At 48.9% G+C, this 20,380-nt stretch overlaps 1 protein-coding gene across 1 annotated transcript in view; it reads right to left on the reverse strand.

Moving 5' to 3' along the window:
• PLXNA2 (plexin A2) overlaps positions 1 to 20,380 on the reverse strand; it is a 222,479-nt gene that overhangs the window by 32,339 nt on the left and 169,760 nt on the right. Inside the window, exon 13 of the mRNA XM_017525546.2 lies at positions 5,753 to 5,904. Coding sequence (XP_017381035.1) covers positions 5,753 to 5,904 — 152 coding nt within the window. The remainder of the gene's footprint in view (positions 1 to 5,752; positions 5,905 to 20,380) is intronic.

Consider the following 20,380-nt stretch of genomic DNA (forward strand, 5'->3'; position numbering starts at 1 on the left):
AGGGAATGTCCAACAGAGAGAGCTCTAGGGGCAGCAAGCTAGCCGACGCTCTCTCCTGTAACAAGCCGACATTGCTACACTCTCTAAAGGAGGGAGTGAGGGCCTGTTTGCCAAGCAGATTCAATTGTGGTTTGCTTCCTGTAGTGAGTTTTAAAAAGGGGACAGATAATCTGTAGAGATAGTGAGAGTTCAAAGAAGGAGCTCCCTGCAGAATGGGAGGGGTGGAGTCCTGTGGCAGTAGGCAAAGGGGTGGGAACTGGACGAGTTCATTAGGCCAGCAGGTGACACTGGCCTCTCACTTCATCAAAGGCCGAGAACACCGGGTGGGAGAGGCAGTGGCACGGCCCTGAGTGAAAGTCACGTCTCACTCACAGGAGAGCTGGAGGGATGAGGTGTGCAGCGCTCTCTCTTGAGCAGTGCAGATCAATACCCCTGGTGCTGACTTCTCCGGCGCCCGAGAGAACACTTATACAAGCACACTGAGATATGGGTTGCCTTAGCCACAGTAGCCTTCTAGAAAGGGTGGGCAGCTGAGGATGGGGAGAGATGAAGGAATCAGGGGCTTGGGGAATCTCTTGCCTGGAATGGTCAGGCCTGAGCTGGGTGGGATAGCGCCCTGCCAGCTCAGCGAGAAAAAGCTTGGAAACGAGGGCAGGATTTTTCCCTTCCTCCCATTATCGCTTCAGAGGCTCAGAGCAGTCTGGTGCTCCTGGTAGGTTTGCTTAGTGGGGAGTCAGAAAAGTAGACCCCATCTCCACTAATCCCCAGCATTATCCTGGCACGGTGGGGAAGATCTGTGTTTAACCGAGCGATGCTTATCTCAACAGCGTCTCTAAGAAGGAAGGTAACTAAACAGAGATTTCATTTCGATGTAATAAAACTTGCATTAAACAAATACGCTGCATGCTCACACACACGGCACGCCACTGATCTCCATCTCCTTCATAACAGTTAATCCCAAATAACTACTTTCACTCCTGGAGAATATTTACTTAACATGCAATAACTGTCTTATTATGTTTAGCATATTAGATGCAACAAGAAAGTACTGAAAGGGAAGAATAGTCTCTCTTCCCCTTTCTCTATGAATCAATCAATTAATTATGAACCTGAGTAAACATGATAGTGATGATCAATTAATATTTTACACGTAACTGTCTCCTGAAACCCCCTTAGGGGAGCGTTTGAGAAGCTTCATTTAAGGCACTGTGTGGTTATCTTCATACTGCTACCTGCATGGAGTAACGCCTCTTCCGTCTTGTTGCCTGGGCCCTGGCAACCTGCTGCTGGTTCAGGTCCCTGACACCCTGCAAACGATGCCCAGCACGCTCAAGGAGCTCCAGAGGAGAATCAACTGGCTATTGTGGGCAGTGTCGGGGGAGAGGAGGGAAGAGAGCAGGAGGGAGCAGGAAAGTTTCTCTCCCTGTCTTCTAATGAGGGTTTGTGTGTTACTCATACATCACCCTTAGACACTCCGCTGGAGTGATCTTAGAGAAGAAAAGGAGGAAGAAATCATCACAGGCTTGAAGTTAAGGAAGAAAGAAATATGAGAACACGTGAAAGTCATGGGCAGCGTGGAAATGTCCTTCCCTGGGCCCTGGGTCTGTGCAGGAAAGGAGAAGGCCCGGAGCTGCCCTGGTCAGCTGCCCCTGTGTGGCGTTCATGATGGGCCACGGCCTCTGCGCACACTGCCTCTTCTAGGACATTTTCCTGCTAGGGGCTCATGTTTCAAAAGAAAAGTGGTGCATGTCAAGCACCTAGGAGAAGAGTGATGAATGAGAGATGGATGCCACCCAAGTGTCCAAGGAGGGGCACACGTAGTTGGCTCTGAATGTCCAGGGGCTGGGCTGGAGAGAAATCAGAGCTGACCATTGGGCCCTTTCCTTGGCCATCAGCTGAACCCCCTTCTCAGCTCTGGAAAAAGTGGGCAGAGGGCTGTGGTCAGCTGTTGGTTGGAGAAAAGGGTGTGGGCGGGGAGATCTAAGAACAGGAGAGTCCTAAGAAAATCAGGCAGCATTGCAGGCAAACTCCAACCACCTCTAACTCCTCCTCCCTTTCATTCCTGGGACCCCGTGCCTGCAGGGAAGGGTGGAAAGGGCTTGAATGTATTTGTCGCAGGCACTTGTCCTTTGAGGTCAGGGAGATAGAGAGTTAAAGGAAGACACCAGGGCAGCTGCAGGGATTGGAAAGGGTTACACTGAGGAAGGAGTATTATGCCAAAGCAGGGGATTCTAGACCTTAATAATAAGAAGGACTACAGTTTACTGATTCTGGCAGGCACTCTACAAGAAAGGATCTCATGCCATCCTCAGGCTCTGCTACAGAGCGGGTCTTATCTCCATCGTACAGACTATGAAACTGAGGCTCAGAGATGCTAAGTGACTTATTGCAGGGGCCCCCAACTGCGGTAAAGGGGCAGAGCCCTGATTCAAATCCAGACCAGCTCAGCTCCAGACCTCACGCTTCTCACCACACCCCCCTCTACTGACACTCGACTTAATGGGATGCTCTGTGCAACTTTCAAGGAAGGGAGAGTATGGACATGGCAGCAATGGTGGAGGTCAGGTTGTCGGCAGGGTATGGTGAGAAAGGCTGAGCTGGGTCCCTCAGGTTCGGAGAGCTAATCACTTCTCCCCTCGACCTTCTTGGCTGCAGACAACCACAGGCAGTGGTGTGCACACCACCACCTCCTCCAAGCCTTGCAAGTCAGCAAAGTTGGTTGATTCCTTGTGGTTTGATTTCTTGAGGCCTCTTGCCTGCCCTGTCTCCTCCCTGTGTCCCTGGCGGCTCTGGGGTCCCTGTGTATTATGAGGAGACAATAGCTGGAGATGTGATTCCTTATAAAATGGGAAGTTGGACCAAACAACTGTCCAGCTTTGACATCTGAAGACCTGACCCTCCTGGTGGCAAAGGGCTTCCGGAGGCACATTAGTGCCATGGATAATCTTTATAATGGGAGCTGCAGATTCCATGGGGCGAACAGTTTCCTGCTTTGAATGTCTAAAGCACTGGCAAAGCAACTGTAGAGATCAGCTGTTCCTACAAATCTATTTTCCAGATGAGATGTTTGAGAAGCAGGGAGCAAAGTGACTTGCTCAAAGTCACCTGGTTCATCCATAGCCGAGTTAAGGCTTGACTGCCAGTCTCCTGGCACGCAACCCCATGCCTTGTCCCACACACCACCACCTCCCATAGACTCGCTCCCTGGGGTGGGAGCACACACACATCTCACATCCATCCCGGAGTGTCTAAGTTCACAGGTACAGCAGATGAGAGGGAGCGACCTGAGGATCTTCGGGAAATCTGCTCCATGGGGAGCCCCTGTCCCAGGAGGGGCAGAGCTGCAGCCTCAACCTGTATCCCATGGTCCAAAAAACTTCCTGTGACTGAGTCATCCAGCCCTCCACAGACCTGTGGGGTGCTGATTGCAGGACTAAGTGGGGCCCTTTAACCGACATTAACCTAATTGCTGAGTGATAGATGGCACGGCACAAGCATATGGTGAATCATTACCGTGCCGGCAAATCCTGCCCGCGCTGGGGACTCTGCACCGGGCCCTGTTAGCCAAATTCATCTCTCACAGACATCTGTAACGATGGTGCCTGCTGCTCACTGCCTGGGATGGAGGCTTTAATGATGTTAACAAACTCTGAAACCTCGGGAGTGGTGATGAGCCTGGCATGGCTGGAAAGCAGGGCTGCATCCAGCGAGGCGCAGGGTGTGCTCTCTGCTTCCTGCCTGCTCTGTACCTAAGGTGGTAGCTTTCTAGGTGACCACCAGCCTCTGCAGGAATGCGTCGGGACCGTTCCCCTCCCCAAGCTCCCTTCATAGCCTCATTTGCAGCTTCTCTTGATCTTCCCCACGGCCCTGGGTGCAGCGTGAGTGCAGTACATTTCATTCCATACACAGAACTGAAATTCCTTACATTTGGGCAGCACATTAGGCTCATGAAGGTCAGAGAGACTGAACAGCTTGCTAAGGTCTTGGGGCTGGTCAGCAGAGGAGGCAGGTCCAAAACCTCGCGAGAGTCTGAGGGCCAGTTGCCCAGGAATTTGCACTTCTCAGCTGAAAGCCTTACCTCCCACCCTCACCCCACACCCTAGCCCTTTCCTTTGGACTCCTGTAGCATCTTACCAAGTTTGGATACAGGCCTGTGTCTAGGGACCCAAGGAAGTCTGTGAGGTCGAGGTGGATGTGGGGTTGCGTGACTGAGCACCTTGCCCAGTCTGGCAGGATGCGGGGCTCTGTAAAGACGGTGTGTCTGCCAGGAGGACCTCTGTGGGTATCCTGGCTCCTGCCACAGCAGCTTTTTGGCTCAGAAGCACTATTTGTGTCCTTTCCCTTTTTCCATTTTCCTTATCTCTTTCCTATAGGGCCAGGCAGCCGTTCCTCCAAGACTCATTCCTTGCAGGAATAAGGTTGTCATTGAAGGATCAGACCCGAAGGATCTGAGAGACCAGACCAGACCAGCTCTTTCTTCTCTCCTGTTGTGGCTGGTGGGCATCACACAGCCCTCGGAGTCCAGGAACTCACCCCTTTCGACTCTGACCCTTCTCTGGGCCTTGCGAGAGTCACGGCCTCTGAGCCTCAAAGCTACACACCGAGTCACGGAATTTCAGACTGCTCCTGTCCAGGAGTCGTGCCCCACCCCTGTTATGGAAGGGAAGTCGCCCTGCATTAGGGGTGAGGGGACTCAATGTCATTCCACCTCAGCCACTTATGCCCTGAATGAACCGGGGAAGGTCATTTCACTTCTCTTGAGTCCTTTGCTCTCTCTTGCTTTGCAAAATGACGATAACAATATTTACCTCTCAGAGTCTTTACCAATTAAAAATGAGATGAGAAAGTGCTCTGTTAACTGCAAAGTGCTGATGGAAGATAAAGCGATGTCATTTTTATGGTTGCCACTAAAGGCTGTCTTGGGGCGGGAGCGATCAGAGGAAAAGACCTGAGCTGGCAGAGGGGTGAGGCTAAGGGAAGGAAGTCCATGCCCCAAAGTCATACTCTTGCTCATGCCCCTAGTACCCCCTGCAGAGCTGTGTTCACAGTGGAATCAGAATGGCTTGACCCAACTTTCCTGATAAATCATGCAGAATGATTGGGCTGCTCCCTTGCTTTCTCCTTCAGAGGGGTGGCATCCCTTTTCCACCCTCCCATCCCCAGCTTCATGTCCATCTCCTGCCCACCAACTCCTCAGCGACCGCCACTGCCAAATGAACACCCCAAATTGGAACATATGTCACTCCTGGAGCCCCGTTCGCCTGTCCGCCACTACATGCCTATTTTCTAATTTCCAGCTGACACTTCCCTTAGTGAAATAAATGAATTTGCTCCGGTGGAGGCCCTGCTTGGATTAAGCTGCTGTCAGAGCCCCATGCAACAAACAAATTGTTGCCCACAGCCCACCGTGCGGGATGCATTCCAATGGGGGCTGGCAGGGGAAGGGCTGGGGGAGACCTAGGAGGAAACGCTCAGTCACGCTGGTGGGCAGGCAAAGGCTAGAATGAAGAACGGTTGGTGCCGGATCCCTGATGCCAGAAGAGCCAGTGAACAGGGAATCAAGCAGAATGAGACCCTCTGAGGGTGGAGGTAATGGAGGAGGGGGTCCTGGGAAGGCTTCTGGGGCAGGTCCATGGGAGGAGAAGGTAATGGGAGATGAATCATGGAAAAGGCCCAGAGAAGGGAGAGGTGAGAGTCTCCAGTCTCCACTCTGAAGCTTCCATGGGAAAAGGGGTGGCCAGGGCGGACTCACTGCTCAGCGATGATGTATTCCCCTGGGAGGGGCGTGCAGGGCACCCCAGCCACCTGCACATGGTGGGCGATCTCGGAGAAGTCCAGACCCAGGTTCACGCCATGAATGGTCACTCGTGTCCCTCCTTCTGGCGGTCCAGACACCGTCAAAATCTGCAGGAGGGAAATGGGATTCGCAATTTGGGTTGGTCACAGAAACAGAAACAACCACACCCTTCCCCCTCCCCCAGGGAGGTTTCAGAACCTATGGACACCAGGAGTTCGCGTAAGTGTGTTTTCTCCACTTTTTAGCTTATCTCAGATCTTGACATCATGCTCTGTTTCACACTGCCTCTTCAGTTCTTTACGTCATTCATTCATTCATTCATTCGTTCATTCATTTATTCACTCATCTACTTATTTAAAAAATTATCAGAAAAAATACTAGACTCAAGGCAGAAAACCATTGTTAGAGACATGTCTCTAATTCACTAGTTGCCTGATTACAATCAGTCACATATGTCTCTGGACTTCAGTATTCTTAGTTATGAAGGATGTATAATCATTTCTACCAACCTCGAAGGGAGCTTAGAAGCACCAAATAGAAGGTGTGCTTGGGAAGATTTTGGAAACCAGAGGGCTTTGTAATTGTGACAGTGTTATTATTGCCACTGCTGTGTGCTAGAGCCCGTCAGGGGTACAATGAAGAATACGACAGGAAATTTGCCCTCAAGAAACATAGCATCAAGTGGGGCTGAGATAAAGGAGGTGCATGAATAGCCCTGATTCAGGGTGTCCAGGGATAAGACAGATACAGAGAGAAAGTAGTGGGAGTGCAGGGAGTAGAGACTGGGTTTGGCTGCAGGGGGATGATCAAAGATGGAAAGTGCATTTGACATTGTTCTGCAAAAAACATCCTGTGACACAGGTTAGGACCAAGAAGAAATAACTTTAGGATTTTCCAGATCTTTCCTGGCTTCCTGTTAGCAAGGATTGCTAATTATTCATTCCCTAATTCAGCCCCCAAATGCTGGAAACAGAATAGCAGAATACAGGGCTCCCAAGATGTAATAAAGTTCTATCTGGGAACAGACCAGACTCTTGGAAAAATGCAGCTCTTTGGGATCCAACAGATCCCCATGAGTTAAGTTCACAGTTTGTGGCCAATAGCTATCTGAAGCAGGAAAAATAATTAGAAGTGAACTCAATCCTAGACAGCAGAGGAACATAGAATTTCACAGCTGGAAGGGATCTCAGAGTATCTTATTCTAAGATCCTTACTTCTTACAGCAAGATGAATGAGACCCAGAGAAGTCAGAGATATGTCCAAAGCTTTGAAAAACTTGTATACACAGTTGTAAAAAGGTCCAGGGTTCTTTTCACTAGACTATAGGAAGGGTAGGACAGAAGAAGGAAGGAGCAAAAAAAAAACGTGGGGGACTTGATGAAGATCGAAGGTCCACTAGAATCTCCCAGAAAAGGGTACCTGGGCAGAGCCACAGCCTCTCTGTTTTTGGACACTCTGGACAGTCTCCCTCTTGACCCTGTATGTGCTGGTGGCAGGGTCGTGTGCCCTGGGGTGCAGATGATGGATGAGTACAGGTGAGCTTGCTGTAGAGAGCTCTGGAGATCCTTCTTACCTCCTGGCTTCTTGGCAAGTGCACTGCTCCCTTCCTGTGATGTGGGCACCATGAATGATGCTGCCAATTCAGCCACCAAGCGCCAAGTGGTAGTGAGCAGGAAAAGGATACTTCTTCCCCTCACTGCTGGCTCATATGCTGTTCAGACTCCCAGTCTCTTGGTAAGCTGGCTGCAGAGCCGACTCTTGAACTCAGACCTCCTGCCTGTCTATCCTCTGTAGGCCAAAGACGGTGCTGCCTCCTTCCCTCTGTGCCATCCAGGCCCTGAACGCTCTTATCTGGAGACTCATTTTACCCAAGTCCCCTTGTGTATGGCTCTGACTCCCTTGTCTGAGAATAAAATATCTTCCTTATGAATAAAAATAAACAACAGGCATGAAATGAATCAAGTGGGCTCAGAGGTGTCTTGTATGCTGGGGCTGAGGGTGGGAGAAGGAAGGACAACTTGGAGACAAAGCTGGTGTGAGGAACTGACTGCCCCTGTAGCTCTTCTGTCCCTGTACTCTAAAAATATCCAACAATGATCCATCCTGGCTGTCCCAGTCTCCTCTGGCACAGTTTCCTCAGGGACCTGGGACTCCTGGGCTCTGGGAGATGGACTCTTATTAATGAGAAACAGAAAGGGCTGCTTCCGTACCTGCTGCAGGAGAGCATAAGTAGCAGACAATTTGCTTTTAGTTCCTGATTCTCTTTTGAGCCACTTAGAATGAGCTTCACCAGCCTCTCCATCCCCTCCCGCAGCCAACTGGAAGGCACGAAGCCACCTACCCAAAGAACTGACAAAGCAGTAGTGATTGGTTCTCTTTCCTTCTCCTACTTTTATTTCTTAAAAAACATTCTTTTGCTCACTGCAGTTAATTACAACCTTTCAGAAAAACTGTGAAATGAAATCTTTCTGGAAAGCCTAAAAATATTTCTGTCTTGCAGGTAGCCTGTGGGGACTGCATTGTGGATCCTCAGCGGCATTGGCAGGTTCCACGGGGTAGCTTCCTCCTGCTGGCAAACCAATGCAGTGTTTCCCTTCCAACATTCAAGGATCAGTGGCAGACACATGGTCATAGGCATTGGGGTGCTGTAAGGTCTATTAGTTAGCACAGAGCTGCTCAGAAGCATAATTCAGCTTATATTGTTTACAGAAGAAGATTGTTTTTTGAGTAAATTATTAGCAAGTATTATAATCTTGGCATGAAGAGACAGGTGAGATGGGTGGATCCAGCTAGCAGCTGGGGGAATCCAAGCCGGGAGAATCAGTGTCCTCGTGGGTCACTAAAGCAGGTCCCTAGGGCTTGGAAAGTGCCTGGGGAGTGTGAGGTCTTCATGGGGTCTTCTTTCAGTGCTGTGTACTATGCTGCCAGCACTCGAGTAGGTGACAAGGGAGTCCAGGGGACAACTAAGCAAGTGTCAAGCTCTGGGGCTTACAAGGGACACAGCTTATAGCTTCCTTGCTGAAAGCAAAACTGACCTGTAAAAGTCCGAATTTCCAAAACACAGATGAAGTGGTGATTATTTGATTTGCAAGTGCATTCCCAAGGCCTCCATTACTGATGACTTCCAAATCTATATGGTTGGCGCGGGTCCCTCTCCTGAGCTCCATAGCCATATATCCAATTGCTACTGGGCATCTCCACTTCCCATGCATGTCCCTCAGGCACCTCAAATTTCACCATGTCGAAAAATGAACTCTTAATTTTCCCTCCTCCCACCCCCAAGCCGATTACCCTCCCAGATCCTCTTTCAAGGTTAATGGACTCACCATGCACCCAGCCAGGAATTCTGCAAGCACCTTCGACTGTTACTTTCCCTCATCTACCAGGAATAATAAAGAGGGTCGCCAGGCCCTATCGGTTCTCACTCCCAGGTGTCTTTTGAGTCCACATGCTCTGGAGTAGGTGTTCAGCAGGACTCTGTCATCTCCTACCCATACCCAATGCCTACCCAAGGCTCTGCACGTAAATCTACTTTCCAGTTAGCTGCCAGGGTGACCTTCACGCACACATACTCCACTACTTGACCAGGTTACAAGTCACTTGCTCTAAAAACCTTCCATGGCTCTGACCATTGCCAAGGCAAAGTCCCTAATTCCTAAGGCTGGCCTGGCAGGTGTGGACTTTCTGGTTCTGATCCCTTTTACCCCTTCGGCCACACTTTCCATTCAATAGTACATCCTTCATGTCCTGCCCTATGGGGGTTTCCTTTCTCCATCATGCCTTTTAAAAATCCCTGAGCCTTTGAACATGTTGCTCATTCACCTCCTGCTTAAAAATCAGAGTGGCTCAAGAGGGAGGTCTGTGTGCAGAGTGCAAAAACACAGAGAAAGACACCCTGTGACGCAGCTTCTGTTGTTGAGCCATCTGTTGAGCCATCCAGGCAGCAGAGAATGAGTCTAAGGGCCATGCCCTGTCTGTGGTGGGCCCCGGAAGCAAGGACCCTCTACCCTGCCTTCTGTATTTCTTCTTAGGATCAAGTATTTAAAGACAGCCAGGGAGGGGAGGCTTGGTGACAAAGGATTTCTCCTCCAGAGAGGGAGTGAGCAGGATCCTGCAGGGTGCCACGTCAGACCAGGAAGCCGCAGGGCCCCTCACCCCCTACCCCCGGCCACCCGACCCAACACACACAGAGACCATGTCCCCACGGCTCTCTCTTAAAATCAGCTTTCAACTGCAGGACACCTGAGGCTGCATCCCACAAAGTTGGCTCTCCTGGAAGCCAAGTCTGGCCTTTCTACATGGACCTATAAAGGGGCAATTTGGCTGAATCCCCAGCTACTTCTTGCAGGACTGTAGGGAAGTCCTTCTAGAACTGGATGGAGCTGAGAGGCTGCAGGGGAGGGGAGAGCTAGTCTCCCACAGAAGTGAGGGTGAGAGGCTGCGGCAGAGTCACATGAAGCGCCCCAATGACAGAAGGGAAACCAAAGTATGGCCAGCATGTGAGGCAGATCCACATGTCTTGGTCAGTTTCAGAGAGCTCCATGCTGCTGGCTACACTCGGGTAGGGAAGAGTGACTATCTGATGCTGGGGCCGTGTCTGCAGAAGGAAAAGAGTAACCTCTGGAGTCAGACAGACCTGAATTTAAATACTAGCTCTAACACTTACAAGTTATGTGACGTTGAATCTCAATATCCTCATTCAAAAACAGATAATCATGCTTGCCTCACAGGGATGATGTGAAGATGAAATGAGGTAACATTTGGAGCGTCCTTAGCATGCTGGTTTAGAGAGCAGGTCTTGATAACTGATATTCTCCTTCCCTGTGCTTCCCTGCACCTCTGTCTTCCTAGATGACTGCAATATGAGATGTTAGAACTGGCAGGGTTAGAGATGATGGAAGTCCTCCTATCGGTCTGCAAGGACAACCTGTGGATCAGGGAGTTCATCACAGAAGCTGGAGTGACCCGGGGTACAAAGAGCTGCTCATGGGCTGATTGGAGAATACCCGAAGCCGAGCGTGGGCAGGGAATGGTGATGCCTCCAGAGCAGGGTCCTGGCTTTGGCGAGTTCTGGGCCCTGCACAGAAGCAGATTCAGAGCCAGACATCCTTTCACCCAAAATAAGTTTGGAAGAACACTGGCCCTGTACAAGACGTTCTTTATTCTTTCCTCCCTCCCTTCTGGCCATTTCTTCTTTCCTTGGCTATCAGCCATTCTGGGGTAGGTGCAGCATTCCCTAATGAACTCTGTTAATTCTTTCAGGGAAGTACTTCCGAATGAGACACTCACGCAAATAAATGATGCGACAGTTTGTGGATCCTCAGCGGCATTGGCAGGTTCCATGGGGGTAGTGTGTGTGTGTGTGTGTGTGTGTGTGTGTGTGAATGTGTGTGAGTGTGTGTGGTGGGGATGTGGAGAGAGGGGGAAGGGAAGTGAAACCTGTTAAATCAGCAGGGAAAGTCTTTGGATATTGATTCATTTCAGCCCCATGCTTTTCACCCCCTTTTACACTGTGGACTAGAAGTCTATCTGAATTCTCCCCATGTGGACCTCAGAAGTAAGAGCTAGAAGGAAGGGATTGGAGAAAGAAGATCCTAGAAGCAGCCTGCTGCTGTTGGGTTGGGGTAAAAGGGGTCACTGAGGCTCTTCCCTCTGTGCTCTGCTGGCACTGTCTATGTGCCCCTCCCCTGCCCGCCCCTCACACTAGGGACCTCCCAGAGTCCTGGCCCTATCCTCTTATGGATTATGGTCTTACGCTGCATGTTGATGTTTTAGTCAATGATGGACCATACAGATGATGATGGTCTTATAAGATTATAACAGAGTTGAAAAATTCCTACCACCTAGTGGCATTGTAATGGCCATAAGTTATATGGAAGCCTAGCCCATACAATATGTACAGCACATAATACTTGAAGATGATGCTGAATGACTGGTTTATTGATTTATGCACTTACTATATTTTTAATGTTATTTTAGAGTGTATTCCTCCTATTTATTAAAAAAAGCTAACTGTAAAACAGCCTCAGGGAGGTCCTTCAGGAGGGATTCCAGAAGAAGGAGCTGTCATCATACTGTGTATGTGCTTTGCCCTGAAGACCTCCCAGCCGGACAAGATATGGAGGCGGAAGATCTGACCCTGGGTAGGCCCAGGCTGATATGTGTCTTTGTGTCTTGGTCTTTAACAAAATAAGTTTAAAAAGTAAAAAAGTGAATTTCACAAGCAGAAAAAAGCTTATAGAACAAGGATATAAAGAAAATATTTTTGTACAGCTATACAAAGTGTGTATTTTAAGTTATTACAAAAGAGTCGAAAGGTTAAAATTAAGTCTATAAAGTAAAAAGTTATAGTAACTGAAGTTAATTTGTAATTAAAGAAGAAAACAATGCGTTAATTAATTTCGTGTAGTCTGTGGGCATGCTGTGTTTATAGCCTATGGTTGTATACAGTAATGCCCTGGGCCTTCACATTCACTCACCACTCACACCCAGAGCAACTTCCAGTCCTGCAAGCTCCACTCATGGTAAATGCCCTATGTGGTGTACCATTTTAAATCTTTTGTATCACATTTTTATCATCCCATTTTTATGTTTAGATACACAAGTACCAACCATTGTGTTACAATCGCCTATAGTATTCAGGACTAGTGACATGCAGTACAGGTTTGCTGTCTAGGTGTGTAGTGGGCTACACCATCTAGGTTTGTGTAAGTACACACCATGATGTTCACACAACGATGAAATCGTCTAATGACACATTTCCCAGAACGTATCCTCATGGTTAAGCGATGCATGACTGTACGTGTGCTCGCTGGGAGAGTTCAAGGGTGTCCACAAGTACAGGGAATAAAACCTCTATGCATCTGTCATGCTGTTCCCTCTGCTGGTCAAGCATGTCCACCGACAAACGCCTACCCATCCTCAAGTCTCTGCTCAAAAGATGCCTCCTCCTTCCCTGACTCCTTCAGCACAGTTAGTAGTGCCTTCTCCTACCCTTCTACTTCCCTCTATGAGCACCTCCAGGACCACAATTGCCACACTGCACTGTAACTGCTCATTCCCTCAATAAGACAATAACTATCGTGGGACAAGGGACTATCTAGCTTTTCTTAGCAAATGAATCCTTAGCACGCTTCCTGGAACAGAGGAACTGTCAATAAATATCCCCAATTCTCTGTTAAAAGGAAATGCTGGTCTCAACCAGATACTAGAACAGACAGTGTTCTAGTATCTGGTGTTCACACAAGGATGAAATTGTTTAAGGACACATTTCTCAGAATGTATCCTCATGGTTAAAGAAGGACCCCACATCCTTCTTTAATGATGACTAGAGGAGCAGAAGTACCTAACTGTTGCCTGTATTTTAGAGAGTGATGCAGTATTTTAACATCGGGATCATTAATCAGTTCTTCCTGCAATCTCCCTTGCCTTAATCTAAGCCAATTTCTGGTTTGATTCCTCATCGAATGGAGGACTGAACAGCTGCCTCCTCATCAAACATCTTTTAGCTACCGAAGACAGCAATTAAGTCACCCCTGGCCTTTGCTTCTACAATTCTTCCAGCCTTCTCTCCAAAGATCTTGGTTTCTAAACGCTTTGATCATTTTGGATGCTTTTCTCTGGACCCTCGGATTTCTTTGCATCTTCTGAGAGTGTAGTGACCCAAACTCGGGTTGTGGCTTCAGCAAAGACCTGATTGATGGATGTGCCGTAAGGAGGCCCTGCAAAGATGACTTCCTTTTCTTGTCACACACGCCATTAAGCAGGCTGGCCCTGGGCAAAACCCAGTGGAGGATAAACGTTTGGTATCTTTCCTGTGTTCTTTGGTGTTTTCCTCCTAGGGGTTCTTTCCCCATTTTATGCCCCTTTCCCGCTGCTGTTCCCTCCTCCCTTTCTCTATTTGTATAGCAAGTACCGAAAGCTGTATTTGCATCTAATGGGACTTTAAGTTGTGTTATTACTGGCCTTAAGAGCACTGATCTCTACTGACTGGTTGTAGAAGGAAAAATGTGTGTATTGTTTGGAGGATTCAGCAGGAAAATAAGGGAAACACTTCAGGATAGAGAGCTCAGGCTGGCAGACCTAAACTCTGCCCCAAGAGCAGCCAGTAACCCCGCCCATGCATAAAGGCGGCTAGCTTAAGTCCTGGCCATGCACTTCTTGATCTGTACATCATAAGCCAGGAAGATTAGGCCAGCAGGATGTGGGATGAGGCGGCCATGCCTAGGTCATAGCACATACGGCCATGGTAGGGGACCAAGTAGGAGATTCGTATCTTCTGCTGAGGCCCTCTCAAAGCTTCCAGGAACCTCTGATTTAGGGAGTCACTTCTCCACCTGCTCAGACCCCACCTTGAAGCAGCACAGCACAACTGAGCCCTGGAGAGTGCTGGGGCACCCCAGCTAAATCTGTGTTCCTGCCAAACCCTGTCATGTTTGTTTTCCTCCGTGAGTGCCATGACCTGGAAAGCAGCCGCTGTGATGCTGCCCCGGATCTCATTCTTGCAGCCACTAATTGAACCCTTCGGAGGGAACTGTGCCACAAAGCTGCCCAAGGGCGAGAGCAGATGCAGCCGATTAATTACAGCTGGGGAGATGCAAAGGGCTGCACGGGGAGCAAGGCAGGAGGCGCTGCAAGGCCCAGGGGCTTGGAAGCCTGGGGAGTGAGAGCTCAGGTGGGCTGTTCCCAAGCTCTGCCTCAGGCAGAGCCTTGTGGGGGCAGGGTTGGGAACAACTTCAGAGTAGGGGCTTGTCAGGGCAGAGGAGCCTGGTGGCAGCTCCACAAAGCCCAGCTCCCATTCCAGAGACCCCACCTTCCTCTGGTTGTGTCTCCCAGGCTGATTGAGATGGCAGGAAAGAAGCCAGAAGCAGGGCTTCGGCTCCAGGGTGTTGAAGATTCTGAGAATGATGGCTGCTGCTTTTACATTTGTTAAGTGCTTATAATGAGTAAGGAATTGTGCCAGGGGCTTTACACATTGTATCCCACTAAGGGCTCAAAACAAGGTATGAGATATTATTATCATTCCCATTTTTCAGATGAGAAATAGTGTCCCAGAGAGGTTAAGTAACTTGTTCAACGTTCCACAGTGAATGGCAGAGCTCAGCCAGGTGTATCTAACTGCTGTTTTTTGCCTTCGCATAGCACTGCCCCAGGGAAGACCCCTAGCCTTGGTCACCCACCATGAGCACGCGTGCCCTGGCCTGCTCTTCACTTCCGTCTGCTTAGGCACTCCAGCCCCTTTCCCTTTCTTCCCATCTCTGCAGCAGGCTTAAGATGTACAGACCAAGAAGTGCATGGCCAGGACTTAAGACATGGCAAAGGCTGCTTTCTAAGGAGCTCTGGGGTTGGCCTTGCTGGTCACTCCCTTTACTCCTGCTCTCTCTGGCTCCCTGAACTTCTCAGCATCCATCCTGCCTCCTCTCTGCCCTCACCCCAGGCAAAATAGCCATACTCTCCTCTTGGCCTCTCCCCTTTTTCTCTCTCTGTGCATGTCCAGTCTCCCCAGACAATGGCAGGACTGGGGACTACTGGCTTTCTTCCCATTTCTGCAGCAGGCCTGAGGAGGAGCTTGGTGCCAGCTGCTTCCTCTCCTCTGGCTCTGCAGATTGACAGTTCTATTTGTCCAAGTAAGCTCAGGAAAGAGGTGAAGGATAGTACACTGGTCAAACACAGGGGCTCTTGAGTAAAGCAGCTGTGGGTCAAATTCCAGTTGTAAAACTTACTCTCAATGTCACTTCCAGAAAGTTATCAGACCTCATAGCCATGCAGTGTCCTCGTCTGTAAAATGGGTCTCATGACAATACTAACTTCTATTTCATGACAGTTTTGGGGTTGAAATGAGATGACATGTGAGGTGCTGAATGCACTGCTAAGAGCAAGGTAAGCATTTAGTGAGTGTTAGCTATGATTTTTCTCATGACTATTTTATGATGGAGAAATCCAGATGGAAGCTGGGTTAGCCAAGGTCCAAAGGAAACGTAGCTTTGTTTTCACAAGTATCCGATGCAGGTGGAGCCCCTGGGTACTATTCTTGGTGGGGATTCAGAGGAGGGGCAGACAGGCTGACTTGAGAAGGGAAAGTGGTTGGTGTGAACATTGCCCAGTGTGTCATTGGCTGCCCCTTGGATGAACCTGGCAGCTCTCACCATAGTTTCCAGCAGGTGGTCAGTCCCCACCCTTGGATTTGTAAAAGGAGACAAGAGAGATTAATGTCAGAGACTCCCAGAAGAAGACGTCCCAGAGAAGCCGCTCCAGAATGGCCTCAGCCCCATCAGCATCTCCAACGGATGTTCACGCTCTGTATTCAGAGCTTTTGTGTCTGAGATTGGGATTTCAGGAGGGACCTGCCCGAGGAGCCTTCTAATCAGGACCAACCAGTGTGGTCTCCTCTCCTTCCTAATTCTCTCCTTTGGCTTTAGAGGGCAGTGGTGCCAATTTTGCGGCTGCACATTTCCATTCCCTTCTGGCTCCCAAAGACACCTGGACACTGGGTCCAAGAAAGCAAATTGTGGCAGTTTTTTCTACTTGGAGCATATGTATGTGTGTCTGTGTGTGTGCCTGTGTGTGCACTCTTCACAGTAGGCTAGAGCCCGGCTGACGAGCTCTGTAGGAATCTACGGCATTGGCGGTGCCAGCTCTCCTGCCCGGCGTGAATCGTTGCTGGCTCTGTCTTAGCTGATAGTACATTCAAAACCTAATTGTTATCTCAGCAGAGTAACTCCATTATTCATCCTGACACCATCCCCCGTTAGCTGTTTGTTGCAGTGATGTTATATTAATGAGGCCTGCAAATAAATGAACGAAAGATCAGAGTGCCGGCTTGTTTCTTGGGAAAGCTGGCTGACTTATTTATTTATTTGTGGGGAACTTTGCAGTGAGTCACTCTGGCCCTGGGCAGGTGGCTTTTGGCCTTCCCTGAAGAGATTTGGTGCAGCCTTGCAGTTAAATACTTGTAAATGTCCCAGTTTCCCAAACAGTTTCACAAATGCATTTGCATCTCAGAGAATCCACGCAAAACAAATCTACTTTAAATTATTTGTGCAAGTGAAGAACAGGAGCCAGCAGGAGCGATGGATCATCGCAAACTATTAAGGTATCAGAAATTATTTCAGCTTGGTTTTGGAGGGCAGTGTACATGGTTTTCTATAATTGATTTTCTCTCTCCAGCTACATGTACCTAAGATACGTAAGATAATGTTAAAGAGAATTTGTATTCCCTACGCATGGACTAGGGAGGTGGTGGAGAAGTTACTGAGGCTGAAAAATTCATAAAGTAAAAGCTACATGGTGATCAATAGAGAAACAGCTGTAAACCTAACCCCTCCACTGCCTGGCATCAGTGTGGCCTTATGGGGCAATGTGCCAGGTGACTTCAGGAACACACAGGAATGTCCTTTCACATCTTAAGGGTGGGTTCCTGGTCACACCAACTCTGGTTTTCATTCCCTGCATCTTAAGCCTGCTTTGTCTTGGCTTCACCTTGATCTCTGTTCTTGCCTGCAAGTGTGAACCAACCTGGGCCTGATCTTCTGGCCTCTCCCATCAGGCTGAGATGCTTAAGGGGTCAGAGCTGCCAGGCCAGGGAATCCAGCTTCACTTAAGCTTAATGGCCATCTCACTGGTGAGTAGAGCTAAAAAAACAACCCAACTGTATCTAATAGCTTCAAGAAATAACTGGCGTAGGAGTTAGCATAATGCTTCCCCCTGAAAGGCAAGAAGTGACTGCCTCAAGCTCACATGCACCCCAATATCCCCTTCTTGTTGTTTTTCCTCCTACTCATAGGAGTAAGCGTGGACCTCATTATGTTTAGAAAGACAGGTGAAAGTTACTTTGGGACTCAGCACAAAGGGGGTAGCCAATGTTATCATTTTCTCTGCATCTCTTTTTTTTTTGAGATGGAGTTTCACTCTTGTTACCCAGGGGGGAGTGCAATGGCACGATCTCGGCTCACCGCAACCTCCGCCTCCTGGGTTCAGGCAATTCTCCTGCCTCAGCCTTCTGAGTAGCTGGGATTACAGGCACGCACCACCATGCCCAGCTAATGTTTTGTATTTTTAGTAGAGACGGGGTTTCACCATGTTGACCAGGATGGTCTCTATCTCTTGACCTCGTGATCCACCCGCCTCGGCCTCCCAAAGTGCTGGGATTACAGGCTTGTGCCACTGCACCTGGCAGTCTGGCATCTCTTGATACTTCCAAGAGGATTCTGATCCTGGCTGCAGACATTTTGGGTACGCTTGTGGTGGGATGAGGCGGGGAAATGTAGAGCCAAGGAATAGTCCCCCCCATCCCCCTGATCAAAAGAGAAAGCATGGTGTGGTGGAGGAAGACTGCCTTCTGCTCTGCCGCTAACCGGATGTGTGTGTGCCACTGGGCCAATTCTTTACTTCTCTAAGGACTGTTTCCCCAACTCTTAAGTGAAGGTGATAATAGCCATCTAGCAGGGTTGTTTGGAGGAGTAGGAATGCAAAGTGCTCAGATCCTGGCACATGGGAGAGTCTTGTTAAAGAGAAGCAATTGCCATGAGGACTCCCAGAATTCAAATGTTGGCTAGTCTGCTCATGTTCCTTGACTGAGGTTACTGTCCTCATTAGCAGGAGACCTGTATCCCTGCTTCAGTCCTCCTTCTACACGGACACAGCTGCAGAGGGTGGAGATTAGAAGTCTGCCCTAGGCCTTTTGGAGGAAGCACAGTGGCCTGCAGAGCGGTCAGTTTCCAGCCTCTTCCAGGTGGCCAATGTTCAAGGATAGGCTGGGGCTATCCTGGGAGAGGCTGCATAACCTAGCCACGCTACCCAGGACTCACGTATACATGCGACAGCTTCCAAGCCCAGCACGGTTCATGGCATATAGTAATCATTAATTAAATATTCATTTAATGAGTGAATTAATGTATTTGGAATGGTGGCATCTCCTCCCTATGATCAGAATGTTCACTTTTATGGTTTGACTCTTGTCTCCTCAAAATTCATATGGTAAAGACCTAATTAAATACCTTAGAATGGGACCTTCTTTGGACATACGGTCTTTAGAGAGGTAATCATATTAAAATGAGATGATTAGGGTGAGCACTAATCAATATGACTGGGTCTTTATTTAAAAAAAAATAGGGAGACAGACACACATGCAAACAGATAGCATACCATGTGAACATGAAGGCAGAGGTCAGGCTGATGCTTCTACAAGCCAAGGAATGCCAACGATTCCCAGCAACCACCAGAAGCCAGGAAAGAGACCTGGAGCAGATTCCCCCTCACACTGCTCAGAAGAACCCACGCTGCTGACACCTTGATCTTGGAGTTCAGGCCTCCAAATACATTCAGGTTATTTAAGCCACCTGTTTGTGGTTCTTTGCTAGGGCCACCCTAGGAAACTGATACATTCGCCTGCAGTGAAGAAGACCTCTGTTATGTTAGCTCCAAAATCCCTTTACCCTCCCTGAGTTTATCTTCCTGAGAAAATAATCAGTTTCCTTTCCTTTTCTGCTGGATTCCCGCCTACTCATGGCTCCTTAAGAAATGTTTTCTCTGGGCCTTCTTTTCCAGTGGGTGGCTCCTAACACCCTCCTCTTTGAGGTCCCATCAGGTCCTTGAAGCACAGGCTGGGGGAACAGATACGTGGCAGGCCAGACATCTCATGGGCTTTCCAATCCTCTGCACATCTCCTGTTCCTGGGGTTGAGCAGGTGACATGTGCACAGACACCCAGAATGACAGCTGGAAATGGGAGCAGCTCACGAGGCCTCCCACGGGGGACAACATCATTATCACACCATGAGCTGGCTGAGAAGGAGCAGACGTTGAGTCCTGAGGGGGTCCTAACCTGAAGTTTATGTAAACTGTGAAATTCAATAGCCTGTACAACTTGTTCTACACGAAGCTGCCATAAAAGATGGATCCCCCGGGATGGGCCTGGTTGCCATGGAGAAGATGGGGTAAGCAGGGGTTAAGGAGGAACACAGCTGTTTATCTAACTATGTGTGAGCCCACTTATTTTTCTAAAGTAGAACTCCTCTGAGGTCATCTCATTTATTTCTCTGCCATCCCAGGCAGCACAGCATCCATTCCAGCTTCCACTTATTTCCAGGACTGGAAATTCTGCCATTATAGGCCATCATAGAATCCTTCTCTTTTCATCCTTCAAGAAGGATCTTTGTAGTAAGTGGCTTCTGTTTACTGCACAGAGTGACTGCACTGAGGAGGGCACCCATTCTGAACATGAAGGCTGGGGACAAGGAGGTCTGCATCAAAGGGTTCAGGCCTCATAGACATCCAATGATTCAGAGGTTTGGGGAAAATATTGATACCTGTGTGAAGGGATTAGCCAAGAAAGCTGAAGAAAAGAAAATGAGTTGACTGGGCACAGTGGCTCACGCCTGTAAACCTAGCACTTTGGGAGGCCGAGTCAGGCAGATCACCTGAGGTTGGGAGTTCGAGACCACTCTGGCCAACCTAGTGAAACCCCATCTCTACTAAAAATACAAAAATCAGCTGGGTGTGGTGGCACGTGCCTGTAGTCCCAGCTACGTGGGAGGCTGAGGCAAGAGAATCACTTGAACTCAGCAGGTAGAGGTTGCAGTGAGCC

The sequence above is a fragment of the Cebus imitator genome, unplaced genomic scaffold (assembly GCF_001604975.1).
Source record: "Cebus imitator isolate Cc_AM_T3 unplaced genomic scaffold, Cebus_imitator-1.0 Scaffold38, whole genome shotgun sequence".
Lineage (NCBI taxonomy): Eukaryota > Metazoa > Chordata > Mammalia > Primates > Cebidae > Cebus > Cebus imitator.